The 24,307-nt window shown below is 32.8% G+C and overlaps 3 protein-coding genes across 6 annotated transcripts; 1 reads left to right on the plus strand and 2 right to left on the minus strand.

Moving 5' to 3' along the window:
• Positions 1 to 20,610, plus strand: LOC123701893 (sodium/hydrogen exchanger 10-like). Of its 4 annotated transcripts, none has more exons than XM_045649495.1 (20): positions 1 to 1,134; positions 1,390 to 1,615; positions 2,029 to 2,185; positions 3,301 to 3,475; positions 4,283 to 4,518; positions 4,832 to 4,953; positions 5,472 to 5,598; positions 5,864 to 5,942; positions 6,610 to 6,710; positions 6,817 to 6,950; positions 7,625 to 7,728; positions 12,821 to 12,939; positions 14,058 to 14,202; positions 15,088 to 15,191; positions 17,635 to 17,782; positions 18,154 to 18,307; positions 18,765 to 18,847; positions 19,240 to 19,270; positions 19,712 to 19,779; positions 20,436 to 20,610. In XM_045649495.1, the coding sequence occupies exons 1-20, from the start codon at positions 61 to 63 to the stop codon at positions 20,487 to 20,489; spliced, it is 3,441 nt and encodes a 1,146-aa protein (XP_045505451.1). In that variant the 5' UTR covers positions 1 to 60; the 3' UTR covers positions 20,490 to 20,610. The 4 variants fall into 4 exon arrangements, 3 of the variants coding, with proteins under 3 accessions (XP_045505451.1, XP_045505452.1, XP_045505453.1); XM_045649496.1 differs by having other exon boundaries at positions 14,118 to 14,202; XM_045649497.1 differs by lacking the exon at positions 19,712 to 19,779.
• On the minus strand, positions 11,102 to 12,508 carry LOC123701906. Its single transcript, XM_045649522.1, has 3 exons — positions 12,260 to 12,508; positions 11,847 to 12,105; positions 11,102 to 11,745 (listed from the first exon to the last, which is right to left on the minus strand). Exons 1-3 carry the CDS (start codon positions 12,449 to 12,451, stop codon positions 11,378 to 11,380), a joined length of 819 nt encoding a protein of 272 aa, XP_045505478.1. The 5' UTR covers positions 12,452 to 12,508; the 3' UTR covers positions 11,102 to 11,377.
• On the minus strand, positions 20,606 to 23,629 carry LOC123701910 (death-associated protein 1). The gene is made up of 2 exons (XM_045649528.1): positions 23,431 to 23,629; positions 20,606 to 22,946 (listed from the first exon to the last, which is right to left on the minus strand). The coding sequence occupies exons 1-2, from the start codon at positions 23,480 to 23,482 to the stop codon at positions 22,690 to 22,692; spliced, it is 309 nt and encodes a 102-aa protein (XP_045505484.1). The 5' UTR covers positions 23,483 to 23,629; the 3' UTR covers positions 20,606 to 22,689.
• Between the last annotated feature and the right edge of the window lie 678 nt (positions 23,630 to 24,307).

Here is a 24,307-nt window from a genome sequence, read left to right on the forward strand (position 1 = left end):
TCTATAGCCTTTCTTTTTGTCTTTCTTACTTTGCTATTTGGTGTTATAGTAAGAGCCGTAATGCTTTGCACAAGTATGTGTATCCCTTATAGAGTAGTCATGTTTATTTTTGGTGGTATACTCGGATTTTTGGCTCACAACTATCCACATTTTAGGCCCTTTGTTGAGATCTGTTATATGGACGTCGATCTTTTGCTAACAGTTTTCCTACCAATTATTGTGTTTTTCACGTCTTATTCTGTGGATTCACATTCGTTTTGGCGGAGCTTTCCACAGATTGTCATGGTGGGAGTTTTTGGAGTTTTACTCACTGCTCTTATGGCGGCATTCATGGCGTTCTATTTAATAGAATCTTCATGGAATTTCTCAACAGCCCTGTTATTTGGAATCGTTTGCTCGCCTATATACCCAGTAGAAATTGTGACGCAGTTAAAAGAATTGACCAAGGGTAAAAATATAAGCGTTTTACTGCTGGGTGAGGGTTTGATTGGAGATGTCACAGTAATGATTGAGTTTACTGCAATTTTCGGGTATTTGGCAATGGCTTTAACGGATGCATCGCAAATATCTTTGTTACTTCTACGTTTTGCTGGCGGCGGTGTTCTTTTGGGACTCGTAATGGGAAAAATAACAGCTGGATTATTATCCTTGACGTATTACGACTTACTTTGCTCAGTAACTGTGACTCTGGCTGGAGCTTATTTAACGTACTATATTGGAGAGAAGTTCTTCTATGTGTCAGGGTTGTTGGGAACGGTTATAGCTGGCGTTATGGTAAGCAAACGAAAGTCAACTGTATCAGCTGAGGTGGAACAAGTGGTATCGCATTTCTGGAGAATTCTCTCCCATATAGCGAATACGCTGGTCTTCGCTATAGTAGGCGTGGTGATATTTGAGAAATTATGTTATATGATAAGTGTACGGCAATGTGCTTTGATATTTGTGACGTATACGACGGTGTATACTTCGAGATTGTTGGTGTATGCCGCAATGACACCTATTCTGAGGCATATAGGGTATGGTATGTCCTGGCAACATGCAATGGCTTGCGTTTGGGGTGGATTACGAGGTCCATTATCATTATGCTTGGCTTTGATTGTCCTTCAAACACCAATTGTGGCGGATGCTGGTGAGGTAAGCTTAATTTTTTTATGCAGATATTTATCGTAATATTAACTATTAATTGTGTTAATGATTTGGCCAACATTATTTGGAGAAGATTTCATTGTATAATTTTCAAATTCATCTGCAACAATAGTATTTAAGTCAAGTCACGTGTTAATTGTCTACTTCGTTACTACTAACTACCCTACTTAATAAGTGAGTACATTTTATTAATTAAATTCTAATATAGTTTGTAATTGTTAAGTTCTTCTTAACTATTTTCAGATATTCATCATACAAACAGCGGGTCTAGTTCTCCTCTCTCTATTAATCAATGCCACCACAATCACCAAAGTACTAAAGATCCTTGGGCTAGCAGAAATATCGTTAGCAAAGAAAGCTAATATGACGAATTGCGTCAAACGTGTGATGATGACGAGGGATCGGTGTATCTCTATGCTGAAAATGGATAAGTTTCTTGCTGATGCCAATTGGGATCTTGTGCAAGCTAGTAAGTGATTATATAGAATTTCTAAAACAGTATACGTGAGTTATTTGTTGTCAGATTATTGCTGTTGTATGGTAGCATAAGTATTATTTTGGTTGCTAGAGAATTAGTTGGAAGATTGTGCTCGTTGATCCATTTTATACCTTGTTTCTTTTTGTTGTACTTTACTAAATATGAAATTATGTACGTAAAAATTACGTTACCTAGCTGATAAAACAAGTCTTAGACACTTATGATTTATTAGCAAATTGCTAAAAATATGCATGGTTTAATCGGTAATTAGTAATGTCTTTGTTTGCAAATTGCTAACTTCGTCGCTAAAATATCGTATAACCTTAAGGTGAAAAATTCAGCAAACAATTCAAATTCTCCTTTTCTTATTGTACCATATTTGATTAGCTCTTTTACTCTTCCAGATACAACAATAAAACATCCATACCAACTGCAAATGTCTGGTCGCGACGAGGATAGTGATGACGACACTTACATGGGGTACCATTACACCACGTGCCCGGATTGCGAGAGGGAGATACCCAATGAGCCTACTAAGAAAGAGATAGCTGAAATGATGAGGTGATAATCTTTCTTGCGAATGTTATAAATGCCTAAGTGTGTTTCTTCGATTGTACTTCTTTCACGGTGCAACGGAGCTACTATTGTATCAATTATGACTTTTGTATCTTGAGAAGGCCGAGGAGGTGTGTATCTGTAGATAGAGTGTAAGTTATATACAGTGAAACTTGGTTAAGTGGGACCTGGATAAGTGGGAAACCTCCATAACTGGAACTCATGCTGAGGTCCCAACACTTTGGCACTGAATTACCTCTGTTAGTGGGACGAGGTAAACCTCTATATCTGGGATTTGTTCTTTCGATTTATCATCATAGTTACCTCTATAACTGAGACAGCGAGTAAATTTTATATGCATAAACCTCTGTAACTGAGATAACATTGTTTGTTTACGCATTCTTATTCTACCCACAAATTCCATATGAAATTCCAAAACGTAAGCACAAATTTTCAGCTTCAATTACCTTCAGTTTTAGTTTCGCTTTACTATCATACAGATGTTTATTTGAAAAATGTCAAAGCGAAAGCAACAATCGTTATCACCCCTCTGTAAATGAGACAGATATTTATTTATACCTGTATATCTGAGACACTGGGTAAGTGGAATACCTCTATAAGTGAAACAACATTGAATAAGAATAAGAAAGAATAAGAAATCATTTATTTCAAACACACACAACTCACAAGTACATAATAAACATTACAAAGTACGAAGTTTAAAAAATAAGAAAAAAAAATAAAGTAAAGTAAAACAAAATAATTATAAAACCATCAAAATATGTGAGGTTGCGTGCGCCAAAAAATTTGCCATTGCAGGTCCCTCGATGTCTCACTTAACCAGGTTTCACTGTACATTACTATTTGGCGCGGTAAACATCTTATTTTGCTAGTAAATAAAATAAAAGAACTTTAAATAAAATAGTACTGATTCTTGATATTTGATATTTTAATTTACTTAGTCTATTTTTTTATGCTCTCATTAAAGAATGTCCAATAATTCATAAAAGGATATAATAATATAATTTTGCATTTTTCTACAAGTCCTTACTGGATGAAAAAATTCGTCATAAAACTATACAACCCAAAGAACATTCTAGAACAAATTCAAATTATTCTAGAGAAGCAAATCAACGCGTGCTAAAAGCAATGAAGATATCGTATTGGCGCCAATACGAACACGGCAAGATAAGTAAAGATGGCGTCCGTACGCTAGTTCAGGCGGTGGAAGTTGCCGCTGATTCCAATGATGGCAGAATTAATTTGGAACAGTTGGGGACGCTGTGGAAACCTAAGGTAAGAATGGTTGATATTTTTAAGGTATTAGAAGATTCTTATAGATCTATAGATTTATGGGCGCCTGAACAGCAAAATTAAAATTAGTATTTACCACTATCCTTTTTGCAATCCATAAATAAAAAATTCTAACATAATATGGTAAATTCCGACTTATGAGTTATATACAGGGTTATCTACTTGTAAAACACCGGCAACCTCGCAGCACAAGATAGCTAACATCATAAGCAACAACATTTGTTCTACGACTTTTGATAATTTGTTAGATTTTATTTTCATACAAAAATAAATATTCATTTAATTTTCCGTTTGAATATTATAAACTCTACGCCTCCCAAAAATTACGTAAACAAGAAGCGAACGAGAGGGGGAAGGGGGTGTCGCGTCGTCCATCCGATAATGAATAGAACATAGACTTACAAATGTTAGGAGAGTACAATAAAAGTTTAAAAAATCATTTAAAAATAATTTATTGCGTTATGCCAAAAGTCGTAGAACAAATGTTGTTACTTATGTTGTTAGCTATCTTGTCCTGCGAGGTTGCTGGTGTTTTACAAGTAACCCTGTATAAGAACTTTTTATTAGAATAATTTTATAAAAATTTTAATTTTACTACTTAGCAATCATATTAGAAATTTATGTATACTTCGCTTGTAATCAGGATGAATAATGCAATTTATACTGCAAATATGAACGCAACTTTAAAAAATAACCTCCTCCTTTTTTTAAAGTCGGTTAAAAATTTCGTTAAACTGAATTATTATCATATTAAAATTCCCTAATCATATAAAAATTAATATTCATCAGGCACACGCAGTCTGGCTTCGTCGTAAGCTAGTAGACATGATGATACCAGACGCGGCGAATGCCCAAGTGCCCAGACACCCTTGGAGGCAGTATTGTTATAGAATAGTAACCAATGTGTGGTTCGATGGCTTTATATATGTGATGATTTTGTGTAACACGCCGGTAATATTGTTCGAAGTGGCCATGAGAGGGCCTGTGACTCCAACGGTCACTTTTACGATCAAGTCTTTGAATTTGTGAGTGTTTTGTCGTAATTATTTAAGTTTTTAGTGTTAAACATTTAGATAGAGAGATAGAATGGAAAATGAAGAAGGACGATAAAATGTAAAATTTTAGAGCAATTTGATTTTAAATTATTTGCGGGTAGTTTTCGCAAATAAATATGTATCTACTGTAGTTTTTTTGAGACACTTAGAACGACAGAATGTCGCATTACAATAATAGAAAATTCGTAGGAAATAAATTGTATTTAATTCCAAAGATTATATATATCAGATAAATAGCTTATTTGGTTAATCATTTTTAATTCTTCTGCACTTTATTTTGCAGATTCTTCTTCATTATATATTTGTGGGAGATGCTAATTAAATTCTACGCTTTGACTATTCGTGGATATTTTAGATCACACTGGAATAAGTTGGATTTCTTTATTATTGTCATGGCTACGGGAGGTCAGTTTTTTATACTCGAATTTAATTTATCTTAATTTTAAAATTATTACAATATGTTTTTCAATTGTATGCAAAATTTCCATGATTTTTGTAGCAGGCTTCTATGTAAGTATCTATTATTTTTTAATTTAGGTGAAGACAAGATTGTTTCAGAATTGAATAAATTTTTAAATAACTAATATCAACCCAAATTCCAGTTAGTTATTATCTAAACTAGTTATTCCAACTACATAGTTATTATCTATTAACTAATATTATATAGCTGAAGAGTTTGTTTGTTTGATTGTTTGTTTGTTTGGACGCGCTAATCTCGGGAACTACTGGTCCGATTCGAAAAAAAATTTTCGGTGTTAGATAGCCCATTTATCGAGGAAGGCTATAGGCTATATTTCATCACGCTAAGACCAACAGTACCGGAGCAATGCGGGTGAAACCGCGGGGAACAGCTAGTAAAATATAAATCTTGGAAGAATTCATAGTTTTTTGTATGCCTTTAAAATATTCTTTTTTCGTTACAGATTTAATTCTAGATATAATAGATTCTGTGACTATGTGGGATAAATGGAATAATTTGAATTCAAGTGTTTTAACAGCAACGAAGCTATTACGAATGCTACGGTTCTTACGACTATGCAAATTGGCAAGGTATGCATAAAATAGATCAAAGAAAAAGAAGATTTGTTAAAAGAGAAAAAAAAAATATTGTGAATTTGACACAACGCGGTCTTTTGAGAGTAGGACACACCCACATGCTTCGCGTTGTGAGGCTTGCAAAATATATACTTACTGTCGAAACCACGGCAAAAGTATTTGATCATTAAATTTAAATTCATCTTAATTATTATTTGAGAAAACGACTATAAATTGCACTACAGAATTTAGTTCTTACTAAAATTTTGCTACATTTCAGAGTATCTGTGCCGAAAATAATGGCTTATATAGACAGAATGATTGACATACAACTAGCCTTTGGGTATGATGTTGGAAAGGTTATTATTGTGAGATTTAATTCTTAATACAGGGTTAGTTTTCAATGACCAGCCAAAATTTTAAATTAAGATCTAGATATTAAACCAAAGGTACATTTGAAATATTATTGTCGAATAGAAATAAATAAAATAATAGCATTCATTTGAAAATGTCTTAAAAATGTCCTAAATCGTAAACACGCGATAATCAATGCATTTGTGTGCGTGCGCGCATCGCCAAATTTATGTGTGTGCTAACTTCTACCTATCTAGGTTGTTGAACTGAATTGTGCTTTTGTAATGTCCACACGTTCGCTTTTTAGTGGCGGACAGGAATGAAATCTAATTTAAAAAAAAAACGTTTTTTTTTCATTAGATAGAAAATGTTATCGATTCTGAACCATTTCTGAAAATTTGGCCGGTCATTGAAAACTAACCCTGTATAATTTAAAAATAATGGTCCCTTGATCACTTTTCAACCGACTTCAAAAAAAGAAGGTTCTCAATTCGTCTACGGGTGCGGATTTGTTACCTCAAAACTTTCTACTGCATGATTTGATTGATGATTATTTTTCATAAAACAATAAAATATTAAACAATAATATGTCAACATTATAAAATATACAGTTGGAATAAAAGTTTTTTTCTTAAGAAAAATTCAATCATATAATCAATTTTCCATCTTCAGGGTTTCGTGACAGGTGAAACAGAAGTATGCAATCTGCTCCCACAGTTGGTGGATAATATTCAAATACAGGAAACGTTATATAATAAACTCGAAGCTGATAGGTGAGATTTTACATTATTACATGTCTATTCAGTTATGATAATAATGTTCAAAGTCTTTATGACAATAGTTAACTATAAAAGTTCAGAAATATTGCTTTTTTTTTAGGTTAGCAGTAACAAGACAACTAGGTCTTTTACAAAGGGATCGGCCTTGGACTGCAATAACTGTGAAAACGAGACAAGCGACCACCTCCACTCTAAACATCATGCTTTCAGATGCCATGCAATTGAAGGAAGAAGGTAAATTTTTATAACCCTAACCACTATACCACACTCGATCGCCTGCTTGGTACAGTGGTTGACGCGTGAGCGTAGCACCGAGGGGTCCTGGGTTCGATTCCCGGTGGAGACGAAGGAAAAAAAATGTCTCGGTCTGGCAGGACACAGAAGGCTGATCACCTACTTGTCCCTAAAGAAAATCGATCAGTGAAACTGATGTATAGGTAATGCATCTGCCCCTTACCCCACTAGGGGACATGGGACTTCACACACTATACAGTACGCGTCACGTAAAAAGAACGCTGGATGAAAGTGATGGGGTGTGTTTGCGCATGGATCGAGTTTTGCACGTAAGCTATGTGCCGATTATTTTATTTTTGAACTAGGCTCGCGAATCGTGGCTTCGCAACTACCTATTTGTTATTCTTATACCACCTCATAACACCAAATAGACCGATAAATCGCCAATGCGCAGCCATCCGTCAGCGTTCTTTTTACTTGACGCGACCTGTACCACACTACACTACAGGACGCCACGACACACCTCCATACATACATCACTTCTACTTCACATCTTCATACTTCACAAACTTTCGCATATATTTAGGAGGATGTAAAATTCCTGTATATTTTTTGTTGAAATTCCATTAATCAAATATCTAAATTATTGATAATTTATTGATAATATATTGCAGGATTTCTAGATGAAATGGAATATCGTTTGCTAGTAAATGCTATACAAGAAAGAGTACAGTCTATTCGGCACAAGGGCAGCTTAGTGGCGCCATCTTCACCCGAGGTAATAAGAAATTAATTATTTATCAGTAATAAGATACATCATGCTATAAGAAATTACACGCGAGGCCGGGTTAAATATTAGTTTGAATGTAATAAGACTGTACTGCGATTCTACACAGCTACCTGATTGATGTAGGTAGTTTATAATAAATCGCAGCTAGTCAACGACTATTAGCAAAGTGAGGGTAGTTGGGTCGAACGTCGTATAAACAACGTCCGAGACCCTAGGCACGATTCGTACGATATGCGCCACGAGTCAAAGGAAAGCGGTCTTTTATAGCATTCGACAGCTAAGCATGTTCATACAAACTATTCATCCACAGAAACACTTAATCAAAAGTTACGTCTAACAATACAATAAACAACTACACTAACAATTATTACGCTTGAAAATTGTCTGAAGCAAAACTCTGCCTACACATTTAGACTCACAATCATGCTTGAAAATTGTCAGAACTAAAACTGCCTACGCATCTGTTAGGCAGAGTTTTTAAATGATCGAAACAATAATAAACAATCAATACAATACATAAATATAGAATTAAAATTACTAAGTATTGGTTTGTAAAAAAATCGTACTATTGTTTCTTGATTCAGAATAACTCTTATTGCTTGGTAATAGAAGCCAGTTTTAAATGTAAGTAATTTCGACAGACTCAACTCCGCGCCATATCGTGGTTACAAGGAAATGAAAGGGTGGCAGACTTTTTCATAGAGAACTCAGAAATACATAACTATAATATAAACGATATATTAATATCTAGAGGTATAATTCTATTTCTGAATATACATATAATAATGGTATGAACTGCACAACAATACGAAGAAGAAGACTAAAGTTTATAAACATCTGTATAAATAAATAAAGTTTGTTATTCTGATAGTTTTACATTGTTTATCTATCTGTCTCTTTGTTCTAGCCTATTTCATAAACAGCTGAACTGATTTGACTTCATTCAATTCATTCAATGCAAACGATGAATTATTGCACATTACGCTTTCTTACTAATCTATACTAATATTATAAAGCTGAAGAGTTTGTTTGTTTGAACGCACTAATCTCGGGAATTACTGGTCCGATTTGAAAAATTCTTTCGTTGTTAGATAGCCCATTTATCGAGGAAGGCTATATTTTATCACGCTACGGGCAACAGGAGTGGAGCCACGGGGGTGAAACCGCACGGAGCAGCTAGTATAGTATATGTAGTAAAATGATTTCAGAAAGTACAGGTGATGCGTGTGCAATATACCGTGTTGTATGAATTTTTACCTTAAAAAACCAACTATTTTAGGTGATCAACCCAAAGGTCTGTACATATTAGTATCAGGGCTATGTGAAGCCTCATACTTACCTCCTGAGGAAGATTTGGACGAAGCAATACCGAATTATGAGTTCCTTACTGATCTCAAGTTTTCTGAACCTAGCCAAGATTACATAGTGTCGGGAAATGCTATTGGCGTTTTGGGTGTAGGTATAATCAGTAAATTAGAACCACTAGGTGATCTTACCTTACTAGTGACACGTGGGCCACGCCCACATCGCACTTCTATTTGTTCTTACTGTTCTGTGATTAGAACCATTTTTATAATTTTTTTAAAGGATAAATAATACGATCACGAGGCGGGATTCCAACCCGCGTCTTTTGCTTTACCAGTGCGATGCCTGACCTCTAACGCGGGATTCGAACCTGCGTCTTCTGAACGGGCGACGGCCCGACCGCGACGTCTCGACATTGACTATGAAAGCATTTGTATGCTATAAAACTAAATATCATTTAGAACCATTCTTATCATTATCAGGGGGTCACCATCATGTCTTAAAGTATTGTTAAATCCAATGTGGAAAAGTGACAGAGCTGTAAAGGCATCATCGTAACCCCCAGATCTTAAGATTGGCGGATCCATAAATTTTTGTTGGTGATGTAGATAATAATATGAATTGAAAATTAATTTTATTTTTATGTTCCTCACTTCACTAGTGACTTTTGTAGTGTTGTATCTTCAAATAAAGAGTGGATAGTTGAAATTTCCAGAATTATTTTTCTTATGAATGTAAGCGTAGATTATAAGGACTAAAATGCTTTAGTCTTTATAATCATTTCTTAAAGTAAATAGCATTTAATGTGATTCGTTACTGAAGGGTTTATCCGATTTGAAAAATTATTTCAGTGTTAGATAGCCCATTTATCGAGGAAGGCTATAGGCTATATGTCGTCACGCTAAGACCAACAGGAGCGAAGCACTGCGTCTAAAACCGCGGAGCACAGCCAATCTATAAAATACTAGGTTTCCGCCCGCGCAGTCAAAGAAAAACCCGCATAGTTCCCGTTCCCGTGGGATTTCCGGGATTGCGTCATTTTCCCGGGATAAAAAGTAGCCTATGTCCTTTCTCGGGTATCAAAATATCTCCATACCAAATTTCATGAAAATAGGCATGACGACAGTATCAATAAATACCTAATCGATTTGGCGTTGTTAGGTGAAATGTTATATTAAATAATTTTAAAATACTGCCTTATTTTTTATTTAAAACAATAATATTTTTGATAGAAATTATTTGCATCGCTTATGATGAATGACAAGCTTTCTGGAAAGTATTATTATATTCTGGAAATGCCATATATATCCATTGTTATATAAATGTACCTATAGAATACAAAATAAAAAATGCAGAAATTTCATTAATTTATTTATTTATTTATTCGAAAACTACACAGCTTACAGTTTGACTTAATCTACTTACATCTATGATACAATACACCAATTAATTAATATTTTGTTTAATTAGTGAATCCTGTAAATTAATCAAACCACAAGCTATAGTTATAATATCATCAAGAACTTTAACCAAACTTAAGACAAGCATGTGGTTTTAACATGTTGAATTCACGTATCCGTCTTCTCACCCGCTCTACATGAATTCTCAAACTAGCTACTTGTTTGGTTTCTTTAGCTTCTGCTTTAGAACTTACATCCAGATGCAACACTCGGTGGCCGTACTAATTGCACACCCATTCTTCTTAAATATACCTCCGCATGCTCAAATCCTCTATCTGCCATGACCCACATATTGGGTTGCAAACATTTTGAAAAGTCAGAAGTTTCAACAATGTATGTGTCTGATATTCGGCCTCCATAACCATTAAAAATATAATTTATCAAACCATTAGGTGTACAGTATATAAGGTACTTAATGGTATTGGCTTTCTTGTAATCAGACCAGGAAAGGGCTTGATTTAAAGCATTTGAAGGTTTCTGTATTTCAATCTCTAAACAGTTGATTATGCAAGTCACATTATTGTATTTATGTCTAAAAGCCATTGGTAGATTTTTTTAAATCAATTTCTTAACTAATGGAACAATAAAAGGACGCATTACACTTGCTAAAATAGGTATATTTTTCAAAAAAATTTTGCTCGGATAAGTTTTATCAATTCCAAAATCATCAGCAAGTTCAAGGAATGAATTATTTAATTTAATCTTTTTTAGACATGGTAAAATATGATTAAATTGTATATTTGTCTGTTCTTCAATCAAGTTAACTAAATAAAAACAACTTAAAGGGACACCAATATAGGAACGGGGGTTTTTTCTAATTTTCTTCAAAGTGCACTCTAAAGCATTAAAATTTTCTCTTCTTTTGTCATCCTCTACCATCTCGCTACAATCCGAAGCAGGGATACAGGTATTGAGGTTTCTTTAGCTTCTGTATTCAGGTTTCTTTCTTCTGAGGGGGTATAAGAAGCTTCACTATCTGAGTGTTCTATTTTTTTAACTTTTTTACTCAAATAATTACGACTTGACCTTGAGGGGTTAGTATTAAGACCGTGATGCTTGATTTGAAATGGAGATGTAGAGACAGAATTTTGAAATAGCTTTGATGGTGATGTCATCTGATTTACCAAATTGACTTTTGTTTGGTTAGCTTTACTTCTGCATTTTTTGTATCCGTTTACTTGAACTGATTTATCCAACACCCTTGGTGCCAATTGGGGAAGTTCATCGACATTCTGCTGAACTGTAAAACAAATATTTTGTTATTTTAATATTATAATTATGACTACAAATACTTAATAAGTACATATGCAACAATAAGAATAATATAGGTACGGATAATACCTGAACTAATGGATGCAATTTCTTCAACACTTGATTGTTTTGTACCTATACATTTTTCTTCGAATTCCTTTTTACACTCTTCAAGAATCATCATTCTTCGTTTCTTTGCTATATATGGTCGCTCTGTTGTGTCAGATGTTCGTGATTTCCTATCAGATTGACATGTAAACTTATGGGGCATACATCCTGGTTTCATACGTACTTGTGATACTGATTTCATCACATGATACTGCATATAATTTTCCATATCATTTGGCATCTGAAAGAAAAGGAAATGTTTAGAATTATTGATAATAAGAATCATAGCCAATATCAAAACAAACTAATAAACCTATAGCTGCCAAATTTCAATTAATTCACATTATAGAAACATTTTTAGTTTAAAATCTATAAGTATATGATAACATACTCACATCAAAGTGATCTTCACAGAAATAAAGTGGCGAATTCGTAACTACATCGTTCGGGTTTCGCCGCGCGAGCTTTAACCACTTTTTCCTTATTAATTTCTTGTTTGGAACGTGTACAAATAATTTGTTAGGCGTTTTTATTGATGTGGAAGTACACTGAGGTACCGCACAGCACTTATAACATTTGGAATTCATTTTAACGCATGAATTAACTTAATATTTTGTTTAGATTCTTGGACAAGCGTACAGTTAATGACGTATCACGTATTTACTAAAGAGTGACGTCACGCCGACGCCATGACACCTTCGAGCTGTTTTGGCACAGTTAATAAATATTTAAAAAAAAATGGCTTTTATCTTCGTTAAATTTAAGTATATTACCGAAATAAAGGGTTTTTCTTTTTTAGTAAACGTATGTACACACATTATGGAAGAGGATTTCAAAATCTTTCGTCATGCCTATTGGTTCTGTAGTTTAAGCGTGATTGAGTAACAAACAGACAGACAGAGTTACTTTCGCATTTATAATATTAGTATGGATTGAACTTTTGTATTTTATTCCAGGTATTAACCAATCGTCCATACAATTACACAGTTCGCTGCGAATCTGCAGTACAAGCTTATTACATCACTATGCAAGTTATCAAAGAGGCGTTTAACTTGGCACCGCATCCTATTATGGGGTAAATTCTTATTATCCATATTCGTCCATGTTTTAATATACTAGCTTAGTTAAAGGAAATTTACAAAAAAAGCGCCATCTATCGAAATTTAATAAATTTAGTTTGAATAAGATACTCTTTATTTTATTGTTTTGCTTTTATTATTATATTTCCATCATAAAATGGCCCGCCCCTGTTTCGCCCGTGGTACATATACAGCCTATAGAACTCAGGGATCACATACAATGTACATATCCAACAGTGAAAATATTCTTGAAATCGGTCCAGTAGTTCCGGAGATTAGCGCGATCAAACAAACAAAACGATTTTAATTATGTAATACTTAAGATTTATAGTCAGGCGCGGTCCCAGGGGGGTGGTCACGGGGGACATGACCCCCCCCAAAATCGTACTCGATAAAATAGAAAAAAATTCTTATACTGTACAATATATAAAAAACTGGTGCAAATCGGAGTCACTCGCACATCTAAAGTTCTGCTTAAACCTGTTTTTAATCCCTTCCAAATGTTGAAATTTGCGAAAATTTGCAGCTAACGGCTTCCGACTCGCACTTGGCCGGTTTTTTTATAATATATTGTACAGTATAAGAATTTTTTTCTATTTTATCGAGTACGATTTTCTCAAGTTTTTGCTTATCACTTCTTCTTCACTTGAATACGATATTTGGCGAGTACGGTTGGGGGGGGGGGATTCCATACCTTTCCTGCGTGTCCCCCCCCAAAATGTCAGGCTGGGACCGCGCCTGTTTATAGTATGAGTGTAGATTGAATATTTGTTATTTAATCTCGATAGACTAAATTGAATAAATGTGGTTTGATATTTATCTTTCTTTTTACATAATACTAACACTACTTATAAAAAACTATATCTACACTAATATTATAAAGAGGAAAACTTTGTTTGTTTGTTTGTTTGATTGTAATGAATAGGCTCATAAACTACTGGACCGACTTTAAAAATTCTTTCACCATTCGAAAGCTACATTATCCACGAGTAATATAGGATAGGTTTTATCCCGGAAATTCCACGGGAACGGGAACTATGCGAGTTTTTCTTTGAAATCGCGGGCGGAGCCGCCGGCGGAAAGCTAGTTTTTAGTAAATCAAATAATTTTTAAGGTTAGAATCATCAATGTGGCGTGAAATAGGCATAAAACTATCTCTAATGGTGTTACCAAGTGTCCCAGCGTATCATTCGTGGTCTTCAGAGAAGATCAGCATGCGGCTTGAACATGCTTTTGTGCCGTGCTTGAAGGCTTTTAAGGTTATTTTTCATTGAAAATAAAAAAGCGTGCGTGCCAAGCACAGGAAGTTTCAGAAGTAAAACTTCTTTAACAAGATTCGAAGATACCAAAATCGTCGCTACTTCATGACGTGACGGCATTGCCTTGATGCAACCTTGAAATTTTACTCTGTCTTAAAGAAGTTTCACTTCAAAAAGGTTTTTTGTCTAGTGGTCGCCCATTGGTCGAAATTCGACACTAGACAAAAGAGTATATGTATAAATATATGCGTGTGTGTGTAATGTTTTTTGTTTAGTGATAAACATAACATAGTATAAAACAAAGTCGCTTTCTTTGTCCCTATGTCCCTTTGTATGCTTAAATCTTTAAAACTACGTAACGGATTTTGGTGCGGTTTTTTTTTAATAGATAGAGTGATTCAAGAGGAAGGTTTTAGTATATAATTTATTAGGTTTTAGACAAAGCGGGCGAAGCCGCGGGCGGTAAGCTAGTTTAATATATATATTTATGCATTATTTTTGAAAAAATCTTAGTATTCGTTCATATTCACCTGATAAAGAATTTAGGCATTACTTTTCATAAGGTTATTGATAAACTGTCTTGTGATCACGCACACAAGCATCTCAATTTTTCAGTAGCGTGTAATTAAAACATAAATAACTAAATCCAACAACAATTTCTGTGAGTTTATTTTAAATGATTGTAAATAATTTAGGGCCTTGATTTTTCAATCCTTGGTTAAAATTTATCCGAACATTTTAAAATGTCACCTGTAAACTATATAACTATATACCTACGGACAATTAGAATACATTTTGAAATGATAGTTTAATACGTTATTCGATGAATAAGTTTTAACCAAGGATTGAAAAATCAGCCCTTAATTAAATACATTTTACTTATAGATATTTGTGGTCAACGAATTAATGGAGGATATAGTTTTATTGGACGGTGTATGCCAGGATTTAGCTACTAGGGAGTTATTTCAACCCCCTTGCTATATACCGAGGTAAACTAAAATCTACTTTATTGTGATTGGAATATGGTCTATATTACATTGTATTTACCCTTTAACTTGAAAAATGATGTAACTCTTTATTTGCGTATATAAAAAGGATTATAAATACCAAAATAAAGAGTTAAGTTTGATAATAATTTAAAACTTGATTGAATGCAGAAAAGTTTACTTATAGTTATGTTTTTTATTCGATTTTGTTTCAAAAATAATTCTTTATTAATCTACTAATTATTAGTTACCTAATCCATTTTTAATCATTGAGATAATATTAATATGGAGCAGACACCACGAACAAAATCTGTGCGCCAAGCGCGGCGGCGCAGGGCGCGCGAATGACGGCTAGACAGTCATAGATTATGCGATGTCACTGACTCACCGCTAAAGAGGCGACACTTTGTTTCATTCTGTCTATTTTATTGGGTACCACTCCTTACAAATGCACGTTGACTTGAAATTTTCTTTGTACTTACTTAATATTTATTTTAGGTATAAACTGACTTTACTACGCGGGGCTAACAATATCTGGCATATAATATAGGATGATGTAAATAGTGACGTCATATGGAATAATTTAATTTTTTTCGTGTTTTAGGTTCAGTCAGGCTATGGGAAGTTTTATTCCTTTCAAATTGAGCCTTTTTTAGAAAAAAAATAATTTTTCCCTTTCTTCACGGCCCAGACATGGAAACCTTGAATAGAAAAAATATTAATTACTTAACTCTGAACTAGCGGTCCGCCCCGGCTTCGCCCGTGGCACATATTTCGCAATAAAAAGTAGCCTATGTTCTTTCTCAGGGTCTTAAGATTGTCTGTGCCAAAGGAGAATGCCCATGAAAGTATGGACCACAGTACAGTGTTGCGTCAATGCCAGAGTGGTTTTGGAGGGTTCTTCGATATTCAAAAGATTTTTACCAATTGATTTTTTTGTGATAAAAACAGGGGTTTTCAAGATATTGAGAAAAATGTGAAATAACCTCAAAACTTAAATAACCCCGATTTAGTTAGGTTTATGTGTGATTTAGGTAACATTTTATCGTCCATTAAGGTTATTTTTCGATTAACATATTTAATCTATGCGTAGAGCTTATGCTTTCAGACAAAGTCTATCTGTTCATCGGCTAGTGTGGGTAGGCACCAGAAATCTTCCGGGACGGATTTCAAGAAAACCTAAATATATACTTAAAAAATGCCAATTGAGTTTTTATTCGGTTTACATGTTGTTGTTGTTGTTGTTGTTGTTTGAATCATTTTTTCACTACATATTCGAAGAAAGAAACAAATAAGAAATAACTGGTTACCTACCAAGCTATGTCATAATAATATTTTTTTTATATATACATATTTATATTATTTTACTTCACTATCTTTGTTAAAACAACCTACAGTGTATAAACAATACCTTAAAGAGTGATTTTATGTTAATTGATTTTTTTTGTAATTCAATGAAAACAATAATCGATATTAATACATTTAGCTATTTACCATAGTAAATGTAATAAGTTACCGCTTGGTTACCGTGGTAACCGGTAATAGACACTAAATCTATAATAACGGATCTAAACAATTACATGTCTTATTAGATTTTACAAAACATTCCCTGTTCAAAATATATTTTCCGATGGTAAGAAGGCCTCTAAATTGCCGAGATTTTTTTTTATAGTATTGTTGTCTTGATGCATGAGAAAATCCAGTACCGAAAATGGGCATTCTCCTTTCATCAAAATCGGTCCAGTAGTTTATGAGCCTATTAATTACAATCAAACAAACAAACAAAGTTTTCCTCTTTATAATATTAGTGCAGATAAATAAATAATAATTCAATTATACGTTCAAGTCAGTAGCTTATACAATATCAATTAAAAACTTGATTAAAATCAATTAACAAAAAAAAAATTGGTGATTGAGTAATTGATTTTCATATTTCATGATGATTTCACCTTTTTTCAATTAACAACCAGTCTATGCTTTTTTAAATATGTAAAATTATTATTTTAAACTATAAAAATATACGCCAGCAAATATTACTAACAACACTTATTTCATGCCCAATGTCATATCTTAAATTTTTAATCTATGACAAAATGTCGCCCGCCAAAAATTTTGCTCTAACTAAGTTTTAAAAATTATTATCTAGTTACTTATTGATGAAAAGTTATTCCTTTGCACTTTTCCGTATTCTTTGTATTATTTGTGCAATATCGTAACACACACGTGTAGGCATATTTGATGCGTTTCACTTTAAAACAAATAAAAAATGAGCGTGACGTTCGCGCCAATGAGCGAGCAAGCGACTGAGTGTAGTTACGCCACATGACGTATGTTGAGTGGAACATAAGTGATGTAGGCGGTATCGTCTCCATATTAATATTATCTCAATGTTTTTAATAGTTTTTTGCAATCGTCAACTATATTCTATATTCAAAGTTTTTTCTAGAACCGTCCATAGACTAATATTTCCAAAGTCTTCCCACCTGATAGTCTCTGGTCAATGTCCAGAGACAAAATTGTTGATCGTTCCCGCCAAAGACACGGATGAGTTGGATATTATGGAGGATGAATTAGATGATTTGCAATGTGAATTGGTAAGTTATTTATTGTGTAGAAACAGTAATAATATATGTAAAATATTATGTTGTATATAATTATGTATATGAATATGTTGTGTGTATGAGTTGAACTCCAACTCCAGCTATTCTTTTGATAGATTTCCTTATATTTTAGATGACAATTTGATGCTGAATACAATACAGTACCTAACATACGTTTTCTTAATTTTTTAATATATATTATAAAAAAAGTTAATTTTGTCGGCAGAGTCTGAAACTTTAACTACATACTTATTAAATTTTCTTTTTGCCAGAAAAAACTACAACATAAACCTAATAAACTTTCGCCTCTATAATTAAAGGAATCTCAAAGTTTTTGGATTTTAAAACAATTTATTACATCCCAGGTATCCAACGCCTCATCCCGTTGCCTATATCACAAAGTAATCAGGAAATTGTCAACTGAATCTAGAAATAAGAGCGCAATGCGCGGTCGTAAGCGACGACGTGCTGGGCTCAAACGGGTCAACTATAGGGAGTCCGTGTGGGGGAAACAGATATGTTAGTTGAAAAAATCTGTACTAATATTATAAAGCTGAAGTGTTTGTTTGTTTGACCGCGCTAATCTCCGGAACTACTGGTCCGATTTAATTATTTCGGTGTTCCGTGTTAGATAGCCCATTTATCGAGGAAGACTATAGGCTATATATCATCTCGCTGAGACCAACAGGAGCAGAGCACTGCGGGTAAAAGTAAAACCACGGAGCACAGCTAGTAATATTATATTTAGTAGTATAATACCTCTCCGCCCGCGTTATCAAAGAAAAACTCGCATAGTTCCCGTTCCCGTGGGATATTCGGGACAAAACCTATCCTACGACCTTCTTCAGGTCTCAAGCTATATTTTTACCAAATTTTAAGTAAATCCATGCAGTACTTTCTGAGTTTAGTCCGGACATACATACAGACATTGAGGCTTTACGTGTGGAAATTAAAAGTATCACGTAATTATTTTCAGCGAATGTCACCATTCCAGTGATGGGCGGATCACAAAGTGACAAAGAGTTTTCTAAATATTTTAAACCTAGTTTAGATGAAGTGGTAAGTTTAAAAATGTGAATTTATTTGGAGGCAAGCTGTTTCTCCTAAATACAGGTTGCCCAGTAACCTAGCTAGGGAAACATTGGCTTATAGTATAAATTATTGTTTTAGTAGCCTTTTTATATTTCTATACTTTTACATGAAGATATAAAATGATATTTCAATATTGAAAAAAAAAAATGTTGTGTGGTTTTATGAAACCACGGTAAAAGTGAAACTTTTTTTCACACTATAGACATTTAACTAAAAATTATCGTATTTGTACGATAATTATTGTACGTATCGTGCGTCACGCGACATGCGCTACACAGACCAAAAAGTTTGAGACGATGTTTCACTTTAAAATTACTACCTAGGAAATATTTCGTTTTAATATCTTTTTTATTTTCCAGCCTGAAAAATTGGAATCACCAAAAGCTACCGGTAAGCGAATTTTATAAGTAAAAAAAGTATGTACTTAGGTAAGTAACTATAGGTATTTATTTTTTAAGATAAGGTACCTGGGTACTTAATTCCATTTCCTTTCAACAATACGTATTCACACCATCTCACGAATAAATAAATCTTAATATTATAGTTAACTGTACGTTTATATGACATTTTGGTCATCGTTATAATATTATACTAGCTTACCCGCATAGTTCCCGTTCCCGTAATGTCGTGGGATTTCCGGGATAAAACCTATCCTATGTGTTAATCCAAGTTATAAGTCTATATGTGTGCTATATTTCATTGTAATCGGTTCAGTAGTATTTGCGTGAAAGAGTAACAAACACACATCCTCACAAACGTTCGCATTTATAATATTAGTAGGATTTTTAAATCCTTTAGGTATGTACAATGTACATATATTTATTATTTTAGAAAATACTTCATTACCTATGCAATCGTATGCCCGGCCAAGACAAACTCATATGGACTCGGAGCAAGAGGCAAGATATATTTTATCTTAACTATATTGTACAATAGTTTAAAAATACGGAACTTTAACGTTTTATACAATAACAAATTGTTTTTATTCATCGCAAATCTACTATGTAAGTATCATCGGACCAGTTGTTCCCGACTCCCGAGATTAGCTTGCTCAAACAAACAAACTCTTCAGCTTTTATAATATTAGTACTCCTATTACATGCTCGTCGTATTTGAATCAGTAGCTATTATTCTAGATATACTGAGCTAGACAGTAATAAGATATCAGATAAGTTTAGATTTTTGCCGCTTTCATATAAAAAAATATTATACCTAACTATCATATGAAGTAGGTAACGTTAACATCGACTTTTAACTGTGACTATACGTAGTATATTATTATTAGTCTGTGCTATAAAGTAGTGTAGTTTTTGTATTCGTAATTTCGTAGGGTAGGTACAATTTTTTAATTAGGTAACTATGTACTTTAATATACATGTATGCCTACAACTGCATAAAGATAAATTTTGTTTTGAAAACAAAACTACCTACTATTTCTTTTATCATGTTATTTAAATATGTACCTAACGATGATTAACGGTACTTATCAATAAAATCATTGTCTGGTCTTGTTATTTATTTTGATACTTAATAAAAATTACATTTTATTTTACAGATTTACAATACGATGTTATCAAAAAGCAAAGGAAGGTCGTCGGATAATAAATAAAATTGATTTTTTTATAGAGTATGATTGAGTGTGAGATGAGAATTTGTAATATACATTTGTGATTTTATATTTATGTAATAAATATATTTATTTATTTAGAAATGAAACAAATAATATTTAATTGATTTTTTTATTTTAAAGTACAAGAACATAAACCATTAAGGGTCAACATTTAAATAATGTTTTTAATTACTTAAATAGTGATTCAGTAATATAGTTAGAAATGAAAATATAAAAAACACTGCACTTGAAAACTATATACCTGGATCTTGGCTATATGTATAGTATAACAAAAACAATTTATTTATTAAAATTCAGTAACTAGGAAAGATATGGGTTATCTATACAAAATAAATTATATAACTATTTTATACGAAAACATAGTATATTTATTAGGCAGCCTTATCACTTAGTAGTGATCTCTTCCAGGCAACTGCGGCAAAAGATAATTATCAGCTCAATAAAATTAAATAGTATGTTGTTACTATACATATAGTCAAGGTATATAGTTTTCAAGTGAGTACATACATAATATATATACCAAGAAGGAATGATATTATAACGCAGCCAATAAAAAATACCTGTATTTTACATAAATATTTGTATAAATAAATGGTTTCGTAATAAAATAACTGCAAAATACAATTAAAATTATTGTAACAAACATGTTATCATAAAACAACTCAAACAATTATTACTATTAATTCGTCCCAATTTAAGTACTTACAATTTCTTACAAAAATAATAATTTTTACAATTTTGAATAATGATAAAATAAATGCTGTGGGAATGCCGTAAATAAATATCAAGCAGTCTTTGCTGTAGTTTTACCAATTATATAAAAAATAAACAAACATTTTACTGAATTTAAACTGTATGTAGTTAATTTTTATCTTATTATTCACATATTATATTATGTTACATTTAACAAGAAACAGCAACTATTGATAGTACATAAATATGTCAATAAAATTTGCTTACACACTAAAGTGAACAATGGAAGTAAATCGAAATATCTAAAATAATTGCACTCAAGAAAACAAAGGTTAAGAATTCAGTTCATAAAAACGTCTAAAACTAATTAATTTTTGATCCTTTTATTTTTTCATTAAATATTTAATTCCAAGTTATAATCAAAATGTGTTTGAAGCAGACCGTATAATTAAAAATATTAATAAAGTTATAAGTCAACCAAAATAACTTGCTAGATATTTTCAGTCAAAAAGAATTATTTTAAAAAGATTTATATTTTGTTTAGTTCCAGCAAGTTCGGATAACAATTAACAACTACATAACATTAATTATTATCTAAGTAACACTATCTTTATCATGAATAAATTGTAGATATGATTATCAATGTGATTTCAATTTTGTGTTTTTTCTAGTATCGTTCTTGCAAGATCGACCTGCACATTTTACCATATTTATTCGTAAATATGAAAAAAATCCCTAGAGAAACGCACTTCGATAGCACTCAACCACGACTACGAGCGCTTGCGGCGGGAACGTCGTGTTGTTCCCACCTGTGCCTACTGTTCCCATTTCGTTGTTCGCACTCTATAGACACAGACTATACTCTACCATAGACAATCAAACTTCAAAGATAATCTAACAAATATTTTATAAAAAATAAAAGGACCAAATAAATGAATGCCTTGATTAGGTTGCTATAGAAAGATGGCAGTATCTTGGTATTGATACTAAGTTGTAACTTAAAGTTATAAGTTATTCTGATATAATAATTATTATATAGTTTATGTACTTCTTAATATATCAATCTAATCATATGGCTATTGAACTAAATAAATCTAAATGATATAAAAGCAACCATTTAGATTTATTCAGCCCTTGTTACTTATGTTAGGTGTTTCTTCATTTACACAGCTGTTATAACATTTAAAACTATCCACTGACTTTGAATAATAACCTTATTGGTAGAAATTTTTATTTTTTTAACTCTAACGACATCTTAAATAACACTATCATTGTATTTAAAATATCTACATACTGTAACAATAATTCTAAAACTATTTGAAGACATTAATTCTTGACTGTTGATAAAGAAAAACACCTAGCATAAGTAATTTTTCACTCATAATACTTTTAGATTACTCATGTCTACAATTTCCATCAAAAAAGGATTTTAGGGAATAATAAACTCGAGTAACGAAAAAATAAGTATGAGTTATTAGTTGGATATCTACTTGCGAGGTTGTTGGATATTAGGGCAGGGTTTAACATTAATATGAGCTGGTGGCTTAGGGCTGTGAGCTATTTGCGCTGCTTGTGGCGTGAAGTCAGCGTTGCCCCTGTTTGGAGCCCCAGCAATTGATACTGGGTTGGACGGAACTGGCGAAGGTCCAGAGAGACCGGTCAGGTCCTCTGTTGGTGGCGAATCTTTTGCGTCCTTCGAGTGAGGGACTTTGTGTTGAGTGATTCGCATACCCCCGGCTTTGACTGTAAACACATAGAGAGTATGTCTATAAAATATTTTAAAAATATTTTTAACATGTATTAAATAGTAAATACATCGAATGACAATGATATTAACAAATGCATTCTTATTTGAACAGACTTGTAGCTGCCATCAAAGCATAATATTATAAAAGTTGTTTACGAAAAAAAAGATTTGGGTAGCAACCTGTTTTTCATGTTAGGCGTAGGTAAATAAATTTGATACAGTTGATAGTAATGTATTCAATGACCTTGAAATATGTTCTTTGTTTAATAACAGAGGCATCGTATTCTTGCATATATGCTTATATGCTTTTCAAGGTGACTTATATTACAATGATGATTAACTTTCACAATTACAAGTTTAAAATAAACCTTTGATATCGACTTAGAATAATTATCAAAAGCTAGATTTATCCTATGGGAGGAATTGTTGAGGCAAATGGCATTTCAAGTATAATGTAAACAAAGAAATTAAAATCCTTACCTGCGGGAGGATGTCCCGCTTTAAGTTGAGAGCTATCTTCAGTAGACGACATGTTTTTATAAGTTTGAAATATAAAATTTGTAACTATAAAATCTGATAGGTAAGCAATCGGCGTAAATATTATTTTTAATTCGTAATTTATGACAACGTGTAAGTAAAACGATGACACGATTGCAGCGTCATACAGATATTAAAAGTATCGTATGTCAAGTTGTCATGTGTCAAAACTAGTAAATATTTAAATCTGTACTTTACACAGATAATAAATATATTTTTAACCTATTACCACAGCCTATTACCAATAAAGAATCACAGTAATGTGGAGGAGGCATTATACACTCTTAGGGCGTATTCAGAAAGAAAGCTTGAAACTTATAAGCGCTTATCGGCGCTTGTCAATGCTCAAACCAGCTTGTCAAAACCAGCATTGACAAGCTTGTCAAAACCAGCATTGACAAGCACCGATAAGCGCTTATAAGTTTCAAGCTTTCTTTCTGAATACGCCCATAAGATCAAAAACGTTATATACTATTATTGACTATTATAGTATTACTTTAGCAGAGAAACTATTATGTTGAAAAAATGTTGAAAAATAGTAATTTGCTATGTTACCTTACGGCATAGTATTTAGCTTAAGGCAAATTATTGAGATTGTAAATTTATGAATAAAGTGCATTATAGAGTCTATAGGGAAAGCGTTAGTTCTAAAATATTACCATTACTAAGTTGTTGTATCATTAACAAAAAAGTCGAAGTACCTACGGAAAGTTTTTAGTCACTTTTTAGTCATGATTTGTGTGTTCCTGTTGGTCTTAGCCACAGGTCTTAGCGTGATGATATAATATTATAAGCCTTTAGTCTTCCTCGATGAATGGGC

The sequence above is a fragment of the Colias croceus genome, chromosome 22 (genome assembly GCF_905220415.1).
Source record: "Colias croceus chromosome 22, ilColCroc2.1".
Classification (NCBI taxonomy): Eukaryota; Metazoa; Arthropoda; class Insecta; order Lepidoptera; family Pieridae; genus Colias; species Colias croceus.